This window comes from Rhynchophorus ferrugineus, unplaced genomic scaffold (assembly GCF_030347505.1).
Source record: "Rhynchophorus ferrugineus isolate W39M unplaced genomic scaffold, kcgeb_rfMv2 rfM1, whole genome shotgun sequence".
Taxonomy (NCBI): domain Eukaryota; kingdom Metazoa; phylum Arthropoda; class Insecta; order Coleoptera; family Curculionidae; genus Rhynchophorus; species Rhynchophorus ferrugineus.
This window is the reverse complement of record NW_027472580.1, coordinates 11,377,524-11,403,435: the sequence shown is the minus strand read 5'-3', so window position 1 is coordinate 11,403,435 and position 25,912 is coordinate 11,377,524. Positions and strand designations below refer to the sequence as shown.

The 25,912-nt window shown below is 32.9% G+C and overlaps 2 protein-coding genes and 1 long non-coding RNA gene across 3 annotated transcripts in view; 2 read left to right on the top strand and 1 right to left on the bottom strand.

Annotated features, from left to right (window-relative positions):
* Positions 1 to 2,208, top strand: part of LOC143203890 (integrin beta-nu) — a 56,855-nt gene extending 54,647 nt beyond the window's left edge. Inside the window, exon 12 of the mRNA XM_076416215.1 lies at positions 2,171 to 2,208. Coding sequence (XP_076272330.1) covers positions 2,171 to 2,193 — 23 coding nt within the window. The 3' untranslated portion in view covers positions 2,194 to 2,208. The remainder of the gene's footprint in view (positions 1 to 2,170) is intronic.
* Positions 1 to 25,912, bottom strand: part of LOC143204145 (uncharacterized) — a 38,843-nt gene that overhangs the window by 366 nt on the left and 12,565 nt on the right. The gene's annotated exons all lie outside the window — the stretch shown is intronic.
* LOC143203907 (integrin beta-nu) overlaps positions 7,792 to 25,912 on the top strand; it is a 33,520-nt gene continuing 15,399 nt past the window's right edge. Inside the window, exons 1-6 of the mRNA XM_076416235.1 lie at positions 7,792 to 8,009; positions 8,070 to 8,205; positions 9,430 to 9,561; positions 19,843 to 20,042; positions 22,231 to 22,521; positions 24,036 to 24,184. Coding sequence (XP_076272350.1) covers positions 7,836 to 8,009; positions 8,070 to 8,205; positions 9,430 to 9,561; positions 19,843 to 20,042; positions 22,231 to 22,521; positions 24,036 to 24,184 — 1,082 coding nt within the window. The 5' untranslated portion in view covers positions 7,792 to 7,835. The remainder of the gene's footprint in view (positions 8,010 to 8,069; positions 8,206 to 9,429; positions 9,562 to 19,842; positions 20,043 to 22,230; positions 22,522 to 24,035; positions 24,185 to 25,912) is intronic.

Sequence of the window (25,912 nt, the reverse complement as noted above, 5' to 3'; positions counted from 1 at the left end):
AATAATATGGGAACAGAACATATTTGAAGATTATTGGAAAAATATCTTCTGAAATCTGAGAAAAATATTATTATTGAAAAATTTAAAATTGGAAAACAACAGACATAATTTTGTCAGACGTACGACAAATAGATACCTCACAAATGCAGAGGATAAATATCATTAATAAAGAAGGCCTATCATATTTAATAGAAAAACAAAACATCAATTCAGTTAGAAGTCCTAATGAAATGATCGCTGTTTTACTGTTTAAAAATGGAAATACATAGGTATGTCTGTAGCTGTCCAGAGTATACGATAAAGAATACTCTGTGCAAGCATGTGCATTTGGTATGTATGTATGAGGAGAAAATGGGCACTAATTCTTTTGCAGATAATGTAGCAAGTGCTCTCCGAGAGGGGTTAGCGATTAAATCGTAGGACATAGAAGAAACTAGAAGAAACATATATACAGGGAGAAGCGGAAGAACCATTGACAGAGTTTTCAGTATAATTAACACTTTGAAATCAATCGATTAACACTCACAGAGCCAAATACTTAAGAACATAGATGTTATGCTTCAGAGATTTCAACTAAAAAAAGCGATTTAAAAGAAAAACGAAAGATGAAAACATCAATACTTTCCAGCACCCTAACGTAAAAAAGTAAATATGTTTTACAAAAAGTGCAATGTATTATTGCATTGCTTTTCTTACTTTTAGCAGTAAATATCAGTCAGAAATATTAATGAGTACTTAGGAAAGATGGAGTAAGCCTACAAGGAACACCAACACAAAATAAAAAAAATGCGCCTGGAATTTTACCTCATAGGTGATGTGGAGAAGAGTTCAATCTAAATATAATAAAGAGTATACAAACAAATAACCTGATGTCTTTTTTGTTATAGTTCCTTTAATATATATTCATCCTTTTGTAAGATTTTGTCATTATTTATCTGCTTCAAGGAGTTATATAAACCGAAAGAAGTAATAAATCACAAAGCTTCAAATACTATGTTATCAATTTATTCCAACCACTTTCTATTAAATACACCTTATATTTACATTGTGCTGAAAATTCATGATACTTCTTTAGCTTTTAGCCTAGCTATAGCTTTTTTCTTTTGATATATCTGTAAAATCAGAAAGATATAAATATAATAACAGATAGACAGAAAACGCATACAAACATGTTCTCAGATCTCAAAATAATGCCTGCTGGGAAGAAATTTTCGTCGAATGAAGTGGTGATCGACGAAACTGATGCCTATTTGGAAGCAAAGGACAAATCGTACTACAAAAATGGCATCGAAAAGTTGGAGGATCGCTATAATCAGTGTATCACCCTTGAAGGGAATTATGCTGAATAAAAAAACTATTTTTGACAAAAAAATGTGTTTTACTATAGTGGGTCGGAGACTTCTCTAATGGTTTTTAAAAATATGTTTAATCATGTACACTTGACAAAAGTAGGTAAGGGTTACAGATACTGTTGCAGACAATGTTGTGTATGTTTGGAATATGAAAAATACATATATGTTACTGGAAAAACCACGTTACAATGCAAGATTCATCAATCATCAATCTAAACGTACAAGAAACATTTTGAGCACATTAATGGTGTGAAAAAACTAAATTCAATGTAAATACAATAATTTGGAATATATACAACTGAATTTATAAACAAGTTTGTTTTGTTTCTTTCGTTTCGATTTAAGAACTTGAGGTAAGAACTAATATTTACATTATTTTAAGATATTTGGTAAGAGTATAAAACATATTAGTAAATTTGAGTAACATCAATATCTATTGACGTAAGTTTGTTTTGAGTTAAAGCCTTTCAATTTTCCTAAATTATTGATAAATGTGTTTAATGTTGTTAAATTTAAAGTGTTTTTCAATGAAAAACAGTATTGTTAAAATTACTTCTCGATGAAATACGAGCCCGAAAACAATGAAAATATAATCAAACATTACACGTAATTAAACTAAATTAAGATTTTATTAATTTTATTGAAGTGGGTTTGAGCTTAACTGATGAATTATATACTATATCTTTCCTGCTCACTTCCCTGTAGTATATCCAAAATATTATTGAACGATTCTACGAAAAAATTATTTCAAAGAAACTGTAGCGACCTTGAGGCATGTCGAATTTTACATCGTAGAATAAGGGTATTTCGATTTTCAGTGCTCAACCATCGTTTGGTTTAAACGTGCCACCATCGACTGCCCAAGCCTCGTCTCCAGGTAACACCGCTGCCATCCGTTTTATCTAATTGTATTTTTCACACTTTTTTTTATATAGCCAATAAATAACGGTCACATAATCTAAACACCACTGTTTCATTTCATTTACCTCCATTCACCGAGCCACATCACTTACCCTAAAAAACCCATTTTTTTCCAGTGAAATAGTATAAGCCGGTGGTTTGTTAATATTTTTTGATTATTTTCCCGTAGTGTGTATAAGTGTTCGTGCGTTATCTTACTAGGAAAAAATAGAATCAGATTACAATATTTAATTTATTACATATCTATTTAGATACTGATGTCATACGTGCATTGGAGTATGAATAAAATTGTGAAAATATGAACTTAAATGTACACGCAGAAAATATAACAAATATCGATGATTATAACGAAAGATAATTCTAATTTTAGGTAATAACGAAATATAATAATACTGACAGTTAAAATTGTTGAATTACTTGGTGTAATTCACTAAATAATATTCGGAACGATGGTTCAATTGATATTGTGATAAAATAAGACACCCTTAATGATGACAGTGATTCACGAAACTGACATCAAGTAGTTCCTGGGTATTCACTATTCTTCTTCAAATAAAAATAAACTATTTCTTAACTACGTATATTATGCTTATGTTTACAGTTATAAGACAATACCCGGACTATATTCTATCATACTGATCGATCTTATTTTATAAATTTTACTATGGGGTTAACTAGAGATTCGTCGTGAATAATAACTAAGCATGAATACTTGTTATGAATGCCTGCAAACTTCTTGGTTCGACTTATTTAAAGGTGATTATGATGTTACACCCACTCTGAAACTATACTATAAAAGACAACCACTTTTTCTTGGAGCCAATAGTCAGTTATAAGGGTTTTTTCGTTTCCAAAGTAAGCTGGAGGCCAGGCAATGGTAATAAAATGTGAAACACTGACCTGTCAGGGAGACCTGAGACAAATATCGTCATAAGCCTTTTTAGGCAGATATTAGAAAGAAATGTGTGTAGAAAACAAATATAAGAATATTATAAACATATTTAATAAATAATGTTATTAATTTATTGCTCCGATATCCTGAACAAAAATTTATAGCTGATACTGGCAATTTGAATGAGATCAAGTAAAGCATACACGCGAGATCCTCTCTCTAGGGTTAGCAGGCCTCGCTATCAACGATACTCTTGCTATTGTTTCTCACTATTCATTCACTTTTCTCACACTCCGCCTAAGATGAACGTGCAATGCGCACAAGGGAAAAATATAAAGGCAAGTATGCTAGATATATAACAAGAGTCAGCCGGAATCAGTTTCGGCGGTTTTTACTCTGAAGTGGCGTTAAAGGAACTGACTTATAATATAGTTATAATTCATACTATATAAATGCAACCATTATTTTTAACTTACAGAAAATTAGGAATTAAGAGAATGACAGGAATAAGTAATAAAATAGAGGAAAATAATATAGAATTGGTGGACTAAATTGGTAGATGTGACTGGATAAATATTAAAGCAATAGAAAATAATAAATCAAGTTAATTGAATGGTAGGAAATCAAAAAGAAAAAACTGGAATACTCCGTGAACAAACTCACTATTCGATTATGCTCAGGTTGGACAGCACAAAACACAGTACCAACCATCATACCGTTCAAGGCAGCAGAAAGTGGAAATCGCTCCTAATTCACTTCACATCATAATTCAAACATTTTAAACATAAATCACATAAAAATGATCTAAAATATAGAGTTACCATGTGGAATCGAAGATGTCATAAATATTTGAAATATTTTATGAATTTCTTGAAAGGTAAATATATTTGTCTGCGACTTAGGGAAAAAAATTAGAAAAAACAAACAAAGATTCGTCATGTGAACTGAGTAAGAGTGGGTAAGTGTAATGGAATCAATCATGATTACTATTCTTACTTAAGATTCAAAAACAAATTATTTTCAATTGATATTTACTAATTTAACATGCTAAATTTAATTCGAGAAAGAGTCGTTTGAGTCAAAAAAAAAACCGGAATAATTATGTATTTCCCCCTTGATATATTTAATTCATTCTGACCGATACATTTTAACAGACGCTCCAGAGAAATATGTGCTTACTTTAGAACAATAAACTGAAATTATCAGAAAGAGAGAAAAGCTCAAGAAAAACCTGAAAACAAAGCATTTTTTCGTTCAATTCAAAAGTTCAGGGTTTTAAGGGGTCAGAGTCCGATGATAAGAACCACTCTCTTAAGACAATTTATAAAAAAGTCAATACGTAAAAGAAGAAGGTATAGAAATACATTTTATAGTCTCCTTTTTACCAACGAGAGTTTATCTGGACTGGACCTACAGTTTAACGTGGGCTCCGAACAACGGCCCTCGGCATTAGACTTACCAACTGGCGAGTGGCCAACTTAGAAATCATCCCAGAAGACATCCGGTCTCTCACATCCTGGTTACTGGCATGACTGGGATCATTTTCCTTGTCGGATTTTTCACTCTTGCCTAAGGACAATCACAAATTTTAAACTATCACAAACTTAAATTTACGACCATGCCCCAGCAGGATTCGAACCCGTGACTATCGCAACAGTAGGAACCGTCGCCACAATACCCTTACTCTAATTTATGGTAAATACTTATACGATTTATACTGTTATTGGAAGTAATTGTTAATCTAAACAGAGAGCCTCGTATGAAACATCCACGTTCGTGAACAAATAATTGCCTTAATTAATTTCGCTGTAAATAATTGAATTTACATACAAGTCTAGTTCTAATTTTAATTCTAAGTCTAACAAAAGAGGTTCTCCAGTTTCGATAGAACACAATTTATTATGCAATCATTGCATGTTCAATCAGGACATGCAGGTCGAAAAGGACATACAAGCAGTAACTGTCTGGATATGTGCAAAGAAGCATTGTCTACTGAGTGTCTAACATCTGCGGTTTGTATGAATTTCATCAGACACACTGAAGAAGAAATATGCAAATAGAGGAATTGTGAACAAATGTTAGATATATTACAACAAATTAAATCAGGAAATTAATAAATTACTTATTGATTTGAATAGTGACTTCGAATGTGGAAGTGGTTAAATGAGACTCTTCGGATGTGGGATTATGATCCGATAACAAGGCAGTGATAAAAGTGGAAACAACTGAAGGTCACTATATAATTAATACAGGATAACTAAAGAAAATTGCACTCTAGAGTGTGAAAGATCTTTGTGCGCAAATATGTGTGTAATTGTTCAGAATATACCTAGGAATATAGCTAGAATATATGAGGAGAGAAGAAATATTAACTATTTTACAGATATGGCAAATGCTTTAGGGAGAATGCAGGACTAAATCTAATTTTATCAAGAAAAAATATATTATTTATATATAGTTTATGCCAACTAAGATGAAACACAGCGATACTAAAACGACTTGCCAATGAAAAACTGCAACGCAGTAAACAAATTAAAAAAACACGCGTAGAGCTCTATCTCATAGGTGGTGTGGAAAAAAGTTGTAAGTAACTTACAATATATTGTCGCTGTATAGTTAACTGTAGTTTAAGTCCTTTGATGATAACTGATATATCTAAACAGATACTTACATTTGTTCTTCACAAAATAATTAAATATGATATAGATAAAAATAAAAATAAAAATAAAATTGATATAGCTTTTATGAAATAAAATAAGATTATGTTAAATATGGCATATTTCTATATTAAACTAACAGCTTCAACATATTCAAATATGTACATGTGCCCTAAATGCTCATTGCATATCTGAAATTTTATATTTTTCATCTAGTATAATTTATATATCTTCCAACCACTTATTTATCATTTATACATATCTTGAACATTTCATTCATACATATCATTTATACATAGAACATGCGCTAGAAGTAGTCTAGAGAAAGCATTTCTGTTTGCCCACCATTTGGAATATACTTTCCAACCAAATGAAGCAGAAGTAATAGATATCCTCAACTGAAATCTCATATAAATGAAGTAACCACCAAGGAAATAAAATCAGTAACACCAAAATAACTAACAGAATATATACAAACAAATATTAACCCAGAAAACATGTAAATGAGAGTCTCATCATATAGACCAATATCTTTGTTATCGGTCATATCAAAATTTTTTGAAAATATACTTCTGAAAGGACTTAAACCTATTATTGGAGAAATATGCGTAATTCCTCTGAATCAATTTGGTTTTAAAGAAAAACACGCAACAGTGAACTAAGTGCATAAACTTACTGATCAATTAGAAAAACCACTAGAAGGAAAGGAGAAATGTTCAGCAGTATTCCTAGATAAAGCTCAGGCCTTCGATAAGGGCTTTAGACATAAGTTTAAATAACTTCTGCCTCTGCGATACAGCTTGCTGTTAAAATCTTAAGTTAATGAAAGAATGTTTCGCGTTAGATAAGAAGATCAATATTGAGAATTACGATCAATAAAGGCTGGTGTACCACAAGGCAGTGTTCTAGGTCTACTATTCTATCTCCTATACACATATGATATACCAGTAGCAGAACAAACTATAGTAGCCACGGATGCGGATGCGGTTTGCGGATAACATATGTGTACTGGCAGTTGTCAAAACGGAACAGAAAGCTAATGAAAACTCAAAAAGGTAATAAGTCAAGCCAATGCCTAGACGAAAAGCTGGCGCATTAGACTTAATGAAAGTACATCACTAAATGAAAATTTTACCAATAAACACACTGTTCAAATGCCAATACTTATTTGCAATCGTATTATTCCATATGAAAACACAGTTAGGTACCTATGTATGAATCTAGGTGCGAAGTTAGGATGGAAAGAACACATTAAAAAGGAAAAGGGCTGAATCTCAAATATAGAAAATTGTATTGCCTATTAGATGGACACTCTGAACTATCAATTCGACATAAGTTGATGATATACAAACAGGTACTAAAGCATGTGTGGACTTGCGGCATACAACTTTGGGTGTGTAGCTGTATAAGCAATATAAAAGTCATACAAAGACTTCAGAACAAGGTACTAAGTAGAACTAGTAGTTCTAAGGAGTAATGCCCCTTGGTATGTAAGAAACAGGGGCCTGGGAGTCAAGATGGCGGAAATGAAGCATGAAGAACGGCTTAATAATCACAAAATAACATTTTAGACCTAAAAATTCAATCGTGGCAAATTTCACTCCTCCAGGTACTCAAAAGGATTTCCTCAAAAAACAGGAGACAAAGTTTTCACTAAGCCGATTTATATATAGATAGAAAGACGGGACATATAATAATTATATTTTATTGTTTCAAATAATTATTGTAAATATTTATCAAATTTATTTCTACATATTTTCTAAAATAAATGAAGCATGAACTAAATCGAAAATCGTTTTTCTAAATAAAGCAACCTACCAAATTCGTAATTCTATGACGAGTCTTCGCGCCTGGATATAAACTATGCGTTACCCCGTCGAATTTTAGACCAACTAAAATGCATCACATGTATATCGGGTTAGATAAGATAAGATGAAATAGTTTATTTATCGAAGCTCACATATCTCTAATGAATTGTAGTCACCTGAATACAGCCGTATATTGTGTTCAAGAATGAAACCGTATACTTTAGTTTTCGTTTTTTCCATCATCGGATATTTTGGGGTTTCTTACTGTTCAGATTGTACCGCCGAAAAAAGTTTGATATGTCGTAAACAAACTAACTGTTTAGATTGTATTCGCGCCCATAGCTGTTGCAACTGGTGTTATAAGGCTGGTAGTTCTAGTGTAAGGATATTGATTGTTTCAATTAACAGAAAAATTATTGGCTAACTAAATATTTTTCAGATCAATGCGTGCGATATAAAAAATGAATTATCGAATTGTGAATACGTGGAGGAAAATCAAGCGGTAGCTATAATTTCAAATGTAACTTTAAACAAGCAAATATCTCCACAGTCATACAAAGTTATTTTACGCAAAGGTAATAATCAAAGAATCATCTAATTTATTTATTAAAAATTATTAATTTAATGTCAATCGTCTCGGGTTTGAAAAGCAACAGTACATAATAACTGAAGCGCTATTTTTTACTAAGTTTTTAATGTTATTATTATAATTTTAATTGTCTGAAAGAGTTGGTCCAAAATATATAGATCTGCATTAAAAATTCAAAGAGCTGTTTCGGTTTTATTGCCTAATTATATATATATATATATATATATTATGTTGTATATTGAAAATGAGTTTCCTTTTGTAATAGGACAATTTTTGTCATAATCATTCTTTTGGCAGCTATTTAGGCAGCTATGTTAAATAAGTTATTAAGTTATTTTATTTACAAACCATTGAGGTTCCTCTTGAGGTATATTTTCGATTATAGAAAGAGTATGGAATGACCCTCTAAATCGTCCAACACTAGCCTAATATCATTGAGGCACTCCATTTGCCTTCGAATTTTTTCGGCATCTTTTTAATGACCTAGTGTATTCTTTTACCTTGTTTTTCACTCACATCTCCCGAAATTTCTGTAATTAGTCGAGAGGGAAATAAAGAAAATCTACCTTTAATCTCATTAGGGAAACAAAGAAAATCTACCTTTAGTCTCATTAGGCAAGCTAAATTTTGAACTCCTTTTAGCATTCTATTGACGATTTGTTTGTAGTTAAGATCTTTATGATGCCTTCAATAGCGATCTATTCTTCTTTTTCAGAATCTGTTAAATTGGGATGAATTGTGGGTCAGGCTGTCTCATTTTTTCTCCGAAAAAAATCTGAATTCACTTTTGCTTCTGAGAGACCTATATATTTTGAACACATGTATTTGAAGCAATCTCCATGTCTGGGAAGTTATTTTACGAATTACTGCATCAACCACAGCTGCAGTGATAGTAAAACTTTATGTGGTGTAGTGCCAATGTGTCCCTTGAAGAACGATCTTCTCATCAGCTTATGTTATAAGCCTCTAAAAATTACAAATTTACGTAACATTTAAATCGTTCATTAAACGTTCCTTATTCCCATAGAATAAGTAATTGTCAACAAGTGATGAAATATTTTGTACATTATCTTGACAAACGGGGAATTCGTATTATTTGTGAGTCACTCACACTGTTGATTTATTGTGAAATTAAATTATTCTATTCAAACGAAGAGGCGATGTCTGCCGGATCCGCTGGTTTTGATTGTAAAAACTATTTTCATTTCAGACGAAACTGTAAAGCTGACTGTTACATATCAGGCTGATCGAGATTATCCCTTAGAACTGTATTATCTAACGGATTTAAGTTATTCGATGAGAGATTATGTTGAAACACTGAAAAGTCTAGGCGATAAATTGAGTAAGTATCTTTTACAATAGATACATTGTATATTCGTTTGATTTAAAATTAAAATGCTATACTTAAAATGCTAGTACTTAATTTTAAAACTTTTTATTAAAAATATCGCTACTTAAAAATGGTTAGAATATAAAATAGAATGGTATAGTGAATATCAATATTTTATTGGGCCGATATATCTATATTTTTATTTTTTGTTAAAAATATCGATATATTTTTTTATTATCGATATTCTTCTCCGCGGCCGATATCACCAGAACATGCCGTAACACTGACGTAAATAAAATTATTTTAGAAAGTTATTAATTTATTCTCTAGTAATGCTCACGTATTAACACTGTTATTTCTTGAATGCAACATTATACAAGATGAAACGGTGTGATTATTTTTTGAGTCTGTGTCATATACTGATGTTATCCAAGATTTTCAAATACTTGCTATAATAACAAGAGAAGACTCTTCTTATGTCTACTTGCGGTTGTCTTGATTTTATAAGCGACACCCGATATCTCAAAAACAGGGCGTAAGCAAACAGTCCTATATATCTGCATTTAGTGGGTGTATATATTATGCTTCTTAGAATTTGCTCAGGACTATTTATATTTTATTTGCATTGCTTTTTCGGGATTTACTTGTATAATGGTAATTTATTATATACTGATAATTATGATTTTATTCTATATCAAACAAAATATGCTGCATGAAAAGGGCTTTGAAAAATATGATAGATCGAAACGGTTGTGGTTGGCCCGGTTGCGATCTGGTACGGCTGTTGATATCTCCGGTACTACAGATACCGTTGCTTCATTCGACGACGAATGACGAAATGAAACAGCTTCGACGACGAGACGTTAGCAATTCTGGTACCTCAGCAAAGACATGACGAGTCCACGGTGACTGCAATCGGTACCTAGCTTCTGGAGCTGCTCTCTGACTAATCCGTAGTCACATACGTTACGGTAATTCAGAAAAAAACAAATAACGACGGTATCTGACCGAAGCTGCCCAAAGCCATTCAAATCAAAATGTCTGCCGTTATGACGGAGACGGCGAGCGAAGGAAGACATTATGATTTAAACATAGCGCCGAACGAAATGTTTAGCCGAGACGCTGATGATTAAGCAGTGATGTAAATATATCTATGAGTTCAAGAGATTGTGAAAGAAAATTTTGACAAAAAATTTTAAAAAATGGATTGGAAATAATGAAATGAAATTTAAGCTTCATTGTTCCAGCACTAAAATAAAATTTAATAAGGAACAAATGTTTGAATGAATGTAATATTGAAGGAATTTGAGAAGGAATAGGGATAAAATGAAAAGAAATATTGAAGGTAAAATCGAAAACGAATCGAATTAAAAATATTGAAAATTTTGAAACAAAAAATATAACGGCCACGTAAAATATACCATGTTGCACGTACCTTCCATTCGCGAGTTCAAACCCAATTTTGCGAAAGATCACGTCGGGGTCACCACTTTAGGGTAAATGATGTGGGTCGGTAAATGGAGGTAAAACGAAATGAAACAGTGGTGTTTACATTATGTGACCGTTATTTATTGGCTATATAAAAAATTGTGAAAAATACAAATGATAAAACGGATGGCAGCGGAGTTACCTGTTGACGAGGCTTGGGCAGTCGATGGTGGCACGTCAAAACCAAACGATAGTCGAGTACTGAATGAATCGAAATACCCTTCAATAACATCCCAGATAAATGTCTCTGGGTTGCCGCCAGCTATTCGTTGTCGCGTTCTAGTTGGCACTGCTGGCACCCCGCCCATGTTCAACATCTGAGATTATATTTCTGAGCATTTTTTAGACCGTTATTCAACGATGTAAAATTCGACATGCCTCAAGGTCGCTACAATTCCAGTTAATAAATACAATTTCCTATGTTTCAACTTCCATTCTTTTTCTTTCTAACATATTCTTTCCAGCGAAGTTGCTTTAAAACTAATTCTAAGATAATTAATGTTATTACTATCGTTGGGAACCATAGACCGAAAACGACTATCGACTGTTTAGAAATTGACTACTTTTTACTCTAGACTGTTTAAAGCAATCAATTTCAGTGACTATTTTTATACCGACTGATATTGCTAATTTTTGGTATCCACTGTTTTAGATAACTACTTTCAGTCCCTATTTTCAGTTCGACTGATTTGACTACTATTTACATACACTTTCAGTTGCTATTTTCGAACCTACTAGATTCATTCGACTGACTTTTGACGTGCCTCGGTAAATCTTCCAAAATTAGTACGGGAAGGATTTCACAAAGCCCTATCTGTTGTTACCAATAGCAACATAGTTGGACTGTGACTTGACTGAAGTATTAATTACTATTTTCTGTCACCAGTTTTTTTACTATCGACTAATTCGACTGTTTCTACTATTTTCAGTCGATAGTTCCCAACGCTAGTTATTACTATATGAAATGCGTATTTGTGCGATCAGATTATAGATGCGCATATACAGATTGACTTTGGCTAATTTTTTCTCAGATTTGGTTTCATTTATTTTAGTACGGAAGTTAGTAACGCAGAGAAAACAAGAATTTCTAACCTTCGTAAGCTAATCTTCTGACAATTGATCTCTTTCACTCTCTCGGTCAATCTGGCTGGCTGCAGCTGACGTGAAGCCCCTCAAAAGTCGTTAACAAAATATCCATTCTTAATTAGTTTAAATATATTATTATACATGTAGTACTACCTGTAGTAGGTTGCGCACTAGTAAATATAACCCCTCACAGTAGCCAGTAGCCAGAGAGGTTGAGATGATATGTCAAATGATCAGCTTTTCCGAAATTCTCTCTCAAAGACATTGCTAGCTCTTAGATTCCATATCTATCGTCACTCGTCTGTTGAAATTTTTAGGTTGCAAGAATCGCAGTATCATTTCGCTAAGGATATAGCCTTTTCAATGACGTTTGTTATTCTATGCACCCGATATATTGTAATTGTAAATGTAATCGATTAACTATAAAAGTAGTAAAATACATTTGAACATTTATGTACAAATAACATTTTATGTAAATATTTTGAAAATATATGATATAGATATATAGATATGCAGATATCACAAGTATCAAAAAAAACATTATGATACTGATATTTTAATATTATGTATTGGATAGTTCCAAACTCTAACTCATATATTCAGACCACTTGCTTATATTTGTTAGGCCGACTTAACTATCTGCACCGCTGGTTCATTCCTCTCCTAACACAAACGTTTCACTTATAATCTGTTGACTTGTCACATCAACATACACCAGACGATTTCATTTTAATCTTTGTTGTTTATACATTGTGCTGTATTTATTAAATGATACCTAAGCTCAACAAGTTTTTATGCAATATATTTCCCACTCTTAGGTTACAACTTATGCAGGTATAGCGAGTATAAAATATATGTAACTAGCGACCCGCCCCGGCTTCGCACGGGTGCAATGCTGATACTAAATTAAATACACTACAGAAAAAATATGAACGTTGTATATAAAAACATAGCGGCCCGCTCCGACTTTGCACGGGCATAAAATATATATGCCTATGTCACTCAATGAAAACATGATTAAAATCGATCCAGTATTTTTGGTTCATTCATTACTGCCCTTGGCCTGCACGCATTAAATTTGGAGTAAAACAAGTCCTCTTCCCCTATATTTACTATGAAGATTTCCTGCTATCTTTGGAATATCTAAATTCATACAATTTTTATTACATTACACATTTTTAAACGCAAATTTTAAATTTGTAATATCTCCGAAAATATTTGTTTAATTTACATGCTGTAAGGAACCATATTGATCTATATTAATTGCACACTGTATTTAAGGTACTTAATTCGATAAGGATTAATGCCGTATTGCTTAAAATAGCTTCGTAAATAAGCCATTTTCTCACGTAAAAAGTAAACAATAAAAATGGTTAATGTGGGTTATCCCTAAAAGATAAACATATACCATCGCGGACTTTTTTGTAGACTTTTTTAAGGTGTACAATACTGTAGTACATTAATTTGATCTAACTCGTAGGGTTAGGCAGCGTTTTTGCTATATTTTTATATAAAAATGGGTACTTAATTTTAAATGTTTACATGGGTATATCGAAATATCGATATTTTATTCGGTGGCCAACACCCCTAACAAAGAGCATCAACAATACCTTGCTATACCCTGTTTTGGAAACTTTGTATGTCCAGTATATATGTAACCCCAGAGTATGACAACATAAGTCCACACTGGTTTCAAGATTATTTCAAGACTTACATACTGACAGGGCAAAATATCTACTCAATAACCAATACATTTTTGTACTCCGCGTACATACTTGCGTTACTTACATTTTTTAACATGTGACTTCTACCTGAGTTTAGCATAAGGGTCACACAAAGATATTTGGCCGTATTTCCATACGCGACTACTTGCTTTTTTAATATATTTTACACTGGTTTATGTTTGATTTTTTCTTGGAGAAATTAATATGTGTTGATTTATTTTGATTATATTCAATTTTGAAGCGCCATTATTCTGTCCAGCAGTGTACCCTAGCAATGGCTGTTATTAAATTTTCACTTGATTCCTTAATCCTCAAAAGATGTATGTATAAATTTGACAGCTGTCGAATCATCAGTTTGTGAATTATAGCATTTTGAGTGAAGCAACTTTTGTTATTGTGAAAAAAATGGATAAAGCAGTTGAAGGAAAAACTTGGCTTGATGCCGAGTTTCCGGATACTGCCCCAGGAAAATCAACCATCAACGATTGGTATGCTCAGTTTAGACGTTTTGAAATTTGCACCGAAGACCATGGACGCAGTGGACGCCCAAAAGAGGAGATTGCCATCGAAAACATTTAAAAAATCCACAAAATGATTTTAAATGATCGTAAATTGAAACTGAATGAAATAACAGACACTCTCGCAGTAGGTCGAAATGTGTGGCTGCCGCTGCGATTATTTGTCAGAACACTCACTACTATTTTTGGAAGGAATTTGCACGAGAACTGAAAACACTGGTTGAAGAAATACTGTTTATTTCAATGTTAAATTATACATGTGGTCGACGGGAGAATTGACAGGATATTAGGTTAGGTAGAGGAAGTTCGGTAGCGCTGTGGAAGTGGTACTATTACAAGGGGATGGAGAAAAGAAAAGAGAACGAGACGTCGTCGTGATGATCTTTTATCGTCTGGAACTGCATGGTACCAATCCACCAGCATTATCAATCTTTGTACTTGCTGGTGGTGAATTCGTGGTGGCCTAAAGGGTCGTGGCGGTCGCCACACCACCTATAATAAATCGATTTCCCAGAGTTCGAAAAAACTACTTATATATTTTAGAGTTCACAGCTAACACATTACCTTTCTAATTTTAGTGGGATATATTTCGCCTTATCATCATTCATATGCTTATTCTCGCTCCAGGAATTATTATTAGCTGGAATACAAGCAATGTTACGATTTAGCATTTTCAATAAGTTAACAACATCCGAGGATGCATTTACAAATATATCAACAGTCAATGTCAAAACAATTTTTCTATTGCTTCATCAGTTTCTTCATCAGTTGTTTGTTAACAATCATATATTCCTGACGTGAAACGTATTTTATTATGATAGTTTTTGTTTCATTTTCATGTTTACCACCAAAATTCTTATGAGTTAATATATTGTGTAGCTTTATATTTTTTTCCTATCTCCTAGTAATAGTATTAATTCAAACTACTAAAGTACCCATATTCTCTGGCTTTTATCTACTCCACTAAACTACTAACTTAGTAGTTACATACACAATAAATAAGCTTTTACATTTTTATACGTATGGTGCAGCTGTATCGTACAACAGCTGCTAATAAATTTGGTAAATTTTATCTAAACAAATATTGTTGAATTGAATATTTAGAGGACATTTGAACAAACATATAGGTGGAAATAATAAAACGCAGAGACCTATTTATAGTATTATAATTTTTATTTCTATACAATTTAATATATTTCAGATATTAAATAAGATTAATCTATTTGCAAAATGTCATAAAATAAAATATTATAAAGAACTGCTGTACCAAACTTATACACATACATATTACGATTACAAATACAGTGCTATTAAAGACTAGTGATCGCCCAGTGATTGAAATTCAACCACACTTTTTTATTAAATTAGTTACGTTTTATTATAGCTAATTATGGTCCATTCAATAAAACAGTGAACTGGCGTCCTCTGAATTGATGACATCATATTATAATATAATATATTATAATATATCTTCAGAACAATATTGATTAATATCAGTTCTTAAACGATAATCATACTTCAAACTTCCGAAACTCATTCAATACATTATATTCGTCTGATACATTATATTCTGGATGCTCCTCATTCGGTTCTTGGTAATGGTTTAAAGGCCATCTAAGACCCTTTTCTGTCACCGGATTTAGTAACATTTCTGGTTTCCCTCTCGAGAAATATGGCTTTTTTCCTAGACAGAACACGTACGCCAGTAAATAAACATGCATAATTCTCACAATATTCAAACGTAGCGGCTGACGTTTTTATTGCTTATAACATAATTAAGAATTTTATTTACATTGAGCTGAACTGCGATGACTTTATTTTTAAATTCGTTACAAATTTAGTTCTCGATAAACTAGTGTTTACTTTTATCCGATTTAATTTATTAGAATTTTTTAGGAAAGATACATATAGGTACATAAAGGTACATATTCAGCCATGTCTACAAATTAAGTAAACAACAAATATTTAATAGGAAATAGTCACGTCACTTATCAGGCTGGCTAATACCGGATGTTTTTTTTGACTGAAACCGGATAGGAGAATCCTGTTAAAGATACCTCGTCGCAGTTATGCGGAGTCTGCCTCTACTGGGTAGCTCATTAAACCCGTAACTGGTAACACCGTTCTGATGACATTTTCAAACCATGCAGCTCGTGGTACCTGAGTTAATCGTTCGACGGGAAAGGTGGAGACGATTTAGTTACTCCACGAAAACCACGAAAAGATAGTGTCGACTGCGATAGAGCCAAATGGGTTATTGGCCTAAGAGATCCGTCAGCTCGGTAATAAATTTATTATCCGAGAGACCAAGAGTGGAGGAATATCTCCAGTAGATCTCGGATATACAATAATGAACTAGGCGGACATCGGTTTCTCTACGAACTTGATTATTCTTGACGGCACCGGGAGGCATTGATTATTGTCCGGAAAAATTCGTTCTGAAAAAATTGTAGAAGGCCTATTAGACTAGGTGAGGTATATTTGAGATAGAGACTGCAGACATATAGAAAGACTGATCGATATAGCATTTTGTGCAATACAGAGATTATTAATTTAAGTCGAAATCTACTTACATGGTTGATGAGTGGGACTGACAATACCTTGACCTTTCTGGAGGGACCTTTGAATCGGGCAATTCCACCTAAACTTCCGATCCAAGGGAAGATCAAGAGAGGTTTCTTCTGACCATAGGATATGGGCGTTCTCGATTTTAAGACCTAAAATGTTCGATGCGAAACGCTTCTTCTAGAAGAAGATGGCCTGGATCTCGAGTTGTTTCTGGAGTATGTCTTAAATATGCGGTGCCACTATTGAAGAAACTAAGTATCCGATATCGTCTGCATAAAAGACTGGCCCAACTTTTGATCTTCAAGCGATATCTCAAAGAAAAATATTTTTTGAAAAGTGGGTGCCAGAGGGGAGAATTTTGATACTGCGTCAATGGTCTTCCGGCTGCAGAGAATATCTTTAATCTTCACCTGGAACTATCCTCCTGACAAAATTTATTTGATTAGAATGATTCATTCATCGGTTACACCGTCGAATTCATCTTGTCACTAAACCTTCGTGCCAAGCCTTGACAATGGCTTTGGTTAGATCCAAGTAGACCGCTTCAAATCCTTTACGTCGGCTAAAAGCACAGTTGATTTTTGCGGTGGGCCTGATGAACGGCCGAATGTTTGGCGCGGAACCCAAAGTGTTCATCTGAAATAATATTTTTTGCCTTCGTAAAATCGTTAAAAATATAGATAATTGTTCTTCTAGCAAGCTTGGAGGTGGAATATAATAAGCTGATAGGTATGTAGTCAGAAGCTAATAAATTGGCTCCATTTTCGGCGATGGATGGATAACTGCGATGAGACCATGTTTCAAGTAGGACGGGAAGAATTGCAGTATCAAAATGGAGTTTATGATATTAGTCAGATCGGCGAGTACAGAGATTTGCTTTTAGAATTGAGCTATCGAGAAATTATCGAAATCTGAAACCTTCTTGTTTACAATCTTGCTTATCATTTGCGTATGAGTAACTAAGTAGTCTAGTAAATAACTTGGAGGCACTTGAAAGTAAACGGAGGTGTCTTTCGTGACGATTTCGTCGTTTTCAGCGACGTTTATATTTGAAGCATCAGGGAGGCGTTCTGAGCCTTATAGATTCTAACGAGGATCCCGGACCGGATGTCCCCTGGGATGATCTCTAAGTTGATTACTGGCCAGTAAGTCGAAGGAATATCTGCTGCATAAAAAAATATCGGTATATTATAAAATTCCTAATTAGCGATATATAGAAGAAACAAACCAAAATAGGCAATATCGAATTTTTTTGCAACAACAAAAAAACGAAAATCGATATTTTAAAAAATATATATAGATATTGTTAAGAAAAATAAAAATATTAATAAATTGTATTCTCTATCTAAAGATTTTAAAATGTAGCGACAAATTTAATAAACTAACTAAAAAGGTTTGTTAAAAACAATTTAAAGTTTTAACAATAATAAATTTACGAAATATTTATATGTTGATAAAAATGGGACTCTAAAATATTACAAAGAAAAAAGGAAATCACTGACACTTAGATGAGTATTTTCAAGTTGTATAAGAAAAAATAATAATATTTTTACTATTAAGAAAAATTGTTAAAAAAGGCTTTTTCTTTCGTGTTAAGTAGTTATTACCAAGATTATTAGGTACATATGTTATTTAATAACGTTTTTATGTGTTTAAAGTGTAAGTTTATTATTTTTTAATATCTAGTGAGTTATTTATTTTTTGAAATAGGTTCATTATTATTACTATATTTTTCTCTTTTTATTCTTAGATATTTAGTCAATAAATCACGCAGTTATTTTTATTAAGTATTACAATGGGTGGTAGGTCAAGTAAAGGTGCAGCCCGTATGAGGAAACATAGGAATAAAGGAACAACGTTTGAATATAAAGAACTATTGAAGATCATTTGACAAGTGTCTAATCAAACTAGAACAACAAGAAAGTAATTGCCGCCGGGAAACGAACCCGCAACCTCCGCGTGCAATCTAAACGCTCTAACCAGTACACCATATATTTCTAAGACTTTCCATATGACACAATTAATTCAGTCTTTCGTAATATCAGCTCAGAAACAATATTTTATAAAAATATCTGATTAATTTAGATAAAAAAATATGTGAAAACATTGTATCAGATCCTGACATGATTCCAATGGGACTACCTCGGAACTCTTTCGAATAAAAAAAGATTTTAGAAATCGGTCCACAATTGACGGAAAAGTCGGTGAAAATACATAAAAACTATTCATACAGTCGAACATAGAACCCTCTCCTTTTTTGAAATCGGTTAAAAATAATTATAATTTATATTTACAGTTTTAACCATAAAACTTTCATTTTTAATTTATTATCATTTACGAATTATGTGGAACATACGGCGGTTCGAAGAAATAATAAAATAGAGGACAATAAAATAGGTAACGATACATGTATAAATAAAGAAATAAGTAGAATACAACGAATAGAAAATAAATAAATAATAAGTAATATAATAAATAGATATACAAATAAATAGAATACAATAAATGAAGATTAATAAATGGAAAATAATAAAAGGAAATATAATAAGTAATAAATGATAATTAAAAAGTTAAAATTGGAATAGTCTCTGAACAAACTCACCATTTGATTCACCAGGTCGCGTGTTTACAACCGCACCTTAATGTGATTCCATAGCCATCTGGCAAATACAACCACCGAAGAACCATCAAAAATGTTTTTGAATTAAAAAGAAGTGGCATTCTCGCCTAGTTCATTTACATTATTATTTAAGACACAAATATCCCAAAAATAGAAGGTGTCATAGATATTCGGAACGATTTATGATCTCCCTGAATGGTTCATGTCTTTGTCTGTGATTTTGGAAAGAAAAATCGAGAATATATAAGCGAATGAAACTGGCTTCTACAATAATATATTTATTTTTTAGGGACTTCCCTCTCAAGCCTAACAAAAAATTACAAGCTCGCCTATGGATCGTTCCTGGACAAACCTGGAATGCCTTTCACTCTAACAAGCCCAGACAACTTTGAAAATCCTTGCAATACAGACAAGCTCAAATGCAATCCCACTTATTTGTTCAAGCACACCCTTAATTTCACAAGCAACACTGATGAATTTTTTAAAGCGGTAAAGTCTTAAATGGATTTCGTACTTAATCACAAATAATTCCTAAGAAACTATATTACTAATGCTTCGTAAAGTTTATTGCTTCAACGAAATTGCTCAAACTAAAACTGCATGATGATCAATATACTTTTGCTTGCATTTAAACCAATATTTGTAACTCTTTTTCCACTCTGATTAAGGTATTTTCAAAACATTGTTTTTGGATACATCAACGACTTCTTCAGTCTTCGAAAAACGCTGACCACACAATTTATTGATATACTGCAATAATAAAATCGAGGACGTACGGAGGATGTATACAAGATTTTTACAAGATTTTTATTAGATCGTATATTTAATTTTTTGAGATATCCACATGACCATATCCACATTAATATTTAATACAGCTGCAACGGGCTAATAATATTTTAAACAAAAACTGCAGTAACTTAATATCTAACAGTAAAAATGTTTACCTCTCTAAAAAAATGTTGCTGACTGTAGGGAGCTTCCCTACAGGCTAATCTAGGCAACCCCACTGCCCTACATGACCTCTGACGCGCCGCCAAAAGCGTAATGGGGAAAAATTCGAACACAATCCCAATCTGAAGGCCGATTCTTCCACGGACATCGCCTTAACAAATCCAAAAAAAGACGAACTTCTCGCTAAATCATTCGACAATCAAATGAAATGCATTCCATCTCTTTGCCCATCTCAATAGACACTGCCCATCATAAACGACATTATTCCCTATTTAAAGAGGAAAAACTTCCAGTCAGTTCATCTTTTGAAGAGCTCTCCATAAAACGTCTAACTCCTAAAAAAACTCCAGACCCAGATGGTATAAAAGCTTGCCATCTGAAAAAGCTCACTAGCAAACAACTATCAGAACTTGCTAACATTATCAACTCCATCCTGAGGTTAAAGCATTTTCCAAAGAACTGGAAACATGTGCTTGTAGCTATTATTCCTAAAAAGGATGCCAAGACCAGTCCATCTGAATAGAGGCCCATCAGCCTAATTAGTTCACTTTCCAAACTTGCCGAAAAAGCAATATTATACACTTTAAACAAATTCACGGATTCGGTTTCCATGCCAAATAATTCGGTTTCCATGCCAAACATTCTAGCCTTCATCAAGCTGCCCGCGTCGCAGCAACAATCCACCAGGCATTAAGAAAAGGTCGAAAAACTGGAGCAATCTTTTTAGATTTCTCCAAAGATTTCGATCAGGTATGGTACCACGGTCTAATATTCAAAGCGAAACAACTTGGTCTACCGAATGACCTAATCTCCCTGATAGATTCATACTTGGACGGTAGATCCTTTCAGCGGGAACTCCGCAAGGGGCTCCACTAGCCCCAGCCCTATTCAACCTCTATATGACTGATTTCCCACTCCATAAGTTTTTCCACACAGCATTTTTTGCAGATGGTACCGCTTTTTTTTCACAACCGGTTATAGTCTCGACGCTATTCACAACAGACTTCAAGTCCAGCTGAACAAAGCTATAGCGTGGTACAAATTCTGGCGGCTGCAGTTTAACCCGAGCAAAACTCAGGCTAATCTGTTCCACCGCAAGAAGAAGTTCTGCGCCTATCACCTCTAAATTGATGAATCCTATCCCCTGGCTCTAAAAAGTTTCATTCTTCGGTCTCCAATTCGACCGCAGATTCCAATGGTCAGCTCAAATACAGCACGCTTTATGCAATCACAATGGCGTCTACAGCCTACTATTTCTACTCCTCTGCAGAAGAAGTAAACTCCCAATCCCCCAGAAAGCGATTCTATACAAAAAGGTAGTCCGTCCAATCTGCATCTACGGAGCACAGTTGTGGTACTGGTATGTCTCTGAGACACAATTTGAACTACTTCAATTGTTTCTATCCAACAATTTACAAAGCTTCATTTTAAGATGACTGTTATCTATACACGGTTTTGTTTATTCAATCAATTATGTATTTGTTTCTTTATAATTATTTTGTTTCTGTATTTATTATATAATTTTGTTTACTGAATTGCAATATAAAACAGACAGACAATCAATAATATCAATCAATCAATTTGTTTTAAACTGCAGAACCTTTTAACTTGGATTTTAATCTCAAACAACAAACTCTGTAGAAATTCGGTTATACACATACAAACACACAATATACAAATTTTACATAAATGTCTGTGTTAATATTTGTCTTGTTAATATTATTAGGTCACAGACTCTCAGATATCCGCAAATTTAGATGATCTGGATGGAGCTTTGGAGGCAATCCAACAGGTTTTATTATGCGACGAAACTTTAGGATGGACGGAGGAATCAAGAAAACTTATAGTGCTTTCCACTGACAGTCTCTTGCACAGTGCAGGCGATGGTATATTAGTTGGAGCTACCAGGGTAAACCCAGGAAAATGTTTGATCGACCGATTTGGGGAACATATAGATCCTCTTACATATGATTATCCATCAATAGCTGAGATTCGTTCATTGTTAAGAAAATATAAGGTACGTTAGATCAAATTATCCTGTAATAACTGGCAATATATTCGTATTTTAGCGACATTAAAAAAAACAATATAAACATTTATTTATGTTTCACGATTCTTTGGATATTTTGTTAACACAGATAATTACTTAACAAACTTCATCAATTTTTACATCGCATTTTTTAAAATTTAATTGTGTATAAATGTATGTAAAACTGGTATCCTACAAAAAAAATAATTTTCATTCACTGTCTCCCAATTATCATTTATTTTATTCGGATACTATTACGGTAGCTCTCTTCAGTCTTTGAATAATGTATTGCTAGGAGCATATTAATTTTGATTTTGATTACGCACACATGCAGTTACTTGCATATATTTTCATACTCGTTCATATCAAATAGTTTGTACTACTTCTTTTGTATCTGTCATATAGTTTACATACTCATTTATATATATATTTTTGAAGTTTTATTTTATTGATAAACTCTGAGAATGTTTTAACTTATTGCAACAAAGTATCATTCAATTTGCTGATCCAACCATAGGCATAATAGAATTTATTGTCTCTCCACCATTGATGAAAATGGGTATCGTGAATTACCCACTAACTTTCTCCGTTTGCTGTCGTCAGAGTAGATCATAAAATCCTTTTTTGTCTGACAAGCACTGAAACCGCCATATTGAAACGGTTTCAAATGCCATATCCAATCAATTAGTGTAGTTGTCAGTTACCCCCTTTTGATTTCTTATCGTATTTAAACGCCTAGGAACACTTGACTCATCAATTGATAAATTGATTGAAAGCTTCTTGTGATATTGTTAAGTCACATTATAAAGTAATTTTTTCCATTTCAAATGCTCATGGCATTCATCTTACCACTAGTCTTTCACTATCTAGGAATATTTATTTAATATTGTTCTTAAAACCGAAGATTTCAGACCCAAACTTAAATCGCATTTGATGGCTGTGCGATACTCCCTCTCGTGCGTTTTGTATAAGAGCACATAATTTAATTATAATAATTTAAAGGGCTTTTGTATCTTCAAACTCTGAGTAAATCTACAGTTGAATAGTTGTAGTATATCGACGTTTTATGCTAAATCTATCTATCGAACTTGCCTAATATATATATATATATATATATATATATATATATATATATATATATATATATATATATATATATACATATATATATATATATATGCAATTCCATAGTCGCATATCGTAGATCTAGACTGGTTTTAAAATATGTTTACATGATAACAATTTGTTGTGAAGTAATTATTTGGATCACACTTCGACGAGAAGACCTCAACAAGCAGTTGGTTACAAATACACAAGATGCGATTTAATTCGCAATAACACCATCTGTTGTAAATCCTTTGAAATTGCATTATAGGCCTAATAATATAAGGTTTATAAAAGGGCGCCGACCACAGAACTTTAGTGCCATCTTTATCCACTCAAGTTTTACTTTTAGTTTCTACCAACATTTTAGTAAATTGAAAAAAAAATTGATTTTACAGGTCAATTTGATTGTTGCCGTTCAAGAAAAAGAACATTTTTACCAGAGTCTCAAGAACAGCACCTTACAGAAGGAGATGTATGTTGGCCGTCTCAAAAATGCATCTGACATTTTACAACTGGTCACCGATGGATTTCAGCAATTTATCAGGTACATTAGTTATGACATATGAAAGGTATAAAAGGCAGGAAACTTTTATTTTCCCTTAAATTATATTTTAGTTTATAAAAAGGTATAACAGCTCTTATCAGGTACATTAGTTATGACATGTGAAAGGTATATAATACAAGAAAATTTTATTTTACCTTAAACTATATTTTATTTTACAAAAAGGAGTAGCAACGATTGAACGGCAAGCACAAAACGGTAATAAGTATTTAAATTTATTCTAACATAAAGCAAACACTTCCTCTAGAGGTTTCAGCCATCACACTATTAAGCTTTCGTAGCCAAGGCCGTATCAGTCGCGCGATATAACAGCAATCGCTATTCTGTGAACCCTACTCGCTCGAGTGTAATAGGAATTACCCTTCGGGAATGATCGTGTACTCTTCACTGATTCATTTTTTCACCATATGGTCGGCAGTATTGTAAATATACTGTATCCGTAAGGATATATTTAGATATCGCTCAGGGTATATTTCTAATAATAAAAGTTGTCTGCTCTTATTCATTTTTCTAACATATGTCCATTATTGTATGTTGCATGTTTACTAGTAGGTATTAGACATTTATAAATTAACTACTTGGTTGATGAATTTTTAATTAAAATACATGAAAATTTTATTGAAGAATTGAATAATGTGGATTAATGTATGTGGAATTGAATAATTTATATTGGGATTAATATATTAGAATCTGCATCATTTCTTTCCTCTTTGTTCCACTCTTCCACCTTGAGAGTAGTAGCTTACCCTATGTAACTGCGTTAGATAATTAGGGCGTCTTTGACAATTAATATTCTATGTTTTTATGAAACGATTTAAATCTACTGTCGTCAGCACATTTATCCTACATCCTGAGAAACTGAACCACTGCAATCCACTTTTAGTGACTGTACATCATGAACTGTGATGCTTGTGGCGAGAATCCACAGACTAGGAGTGTTTTTCAAAGTATGGATGTTTCCTAATGGTAATAGTTTATCGTTTGCGGTCCTTCAGCATCTTAAATTCACCTTATGTGACCTTACAGCTGCACCTGCGATACTCCCCTACTAACTACAACAAATGACGCTCTAATCTAACATTAACCTGTCCTCTTTTCATGAAAATTAATTTGATTCTGCTTAATTAAATAAAATCAAAAGGGAGCATCCTTGTTGTCACTCCATAATCCTAGCAACTGCGCCAGTTATGTAATGTCAAAGGGTTTAAAACACAAAAACTATTAATGTATTTGTTATATATTAATATATTGTTTTATTTATGGAAAGAATAGGTGGCTTGTTAAACGGTGATACAACAAAACATTGAGACATTTTACTACAGAAATCAATCACTCCAGACCATCAGTTTTCTTCTTAATAAACACATAATAACCTTCCGTAAAAAATACGAAACAATAGAACAAACGCATAGATTAATCAACCAAATTAACAAAAACTTAAACGATAAAAAATATTTCTCAGTTGAATTTCTCGATATACCTCAGGCCCTCGAAAAGGTGTAGCATACTGGAACTGCATGTTAAATTGAAGAAGCTTTTGTCTCATACGTATTTTCAACTGCTGAAATCATACAAGGTGATTAACCAATCATACAATACATTAAACAAGGTGACGCTTACACTGACCTAAACCCAATATATTCAGGTGTTCCGCAGGGAAGTGTCCTTGGCCCATTGTTATATAAAATGTATACAGCTGACCTACCGACC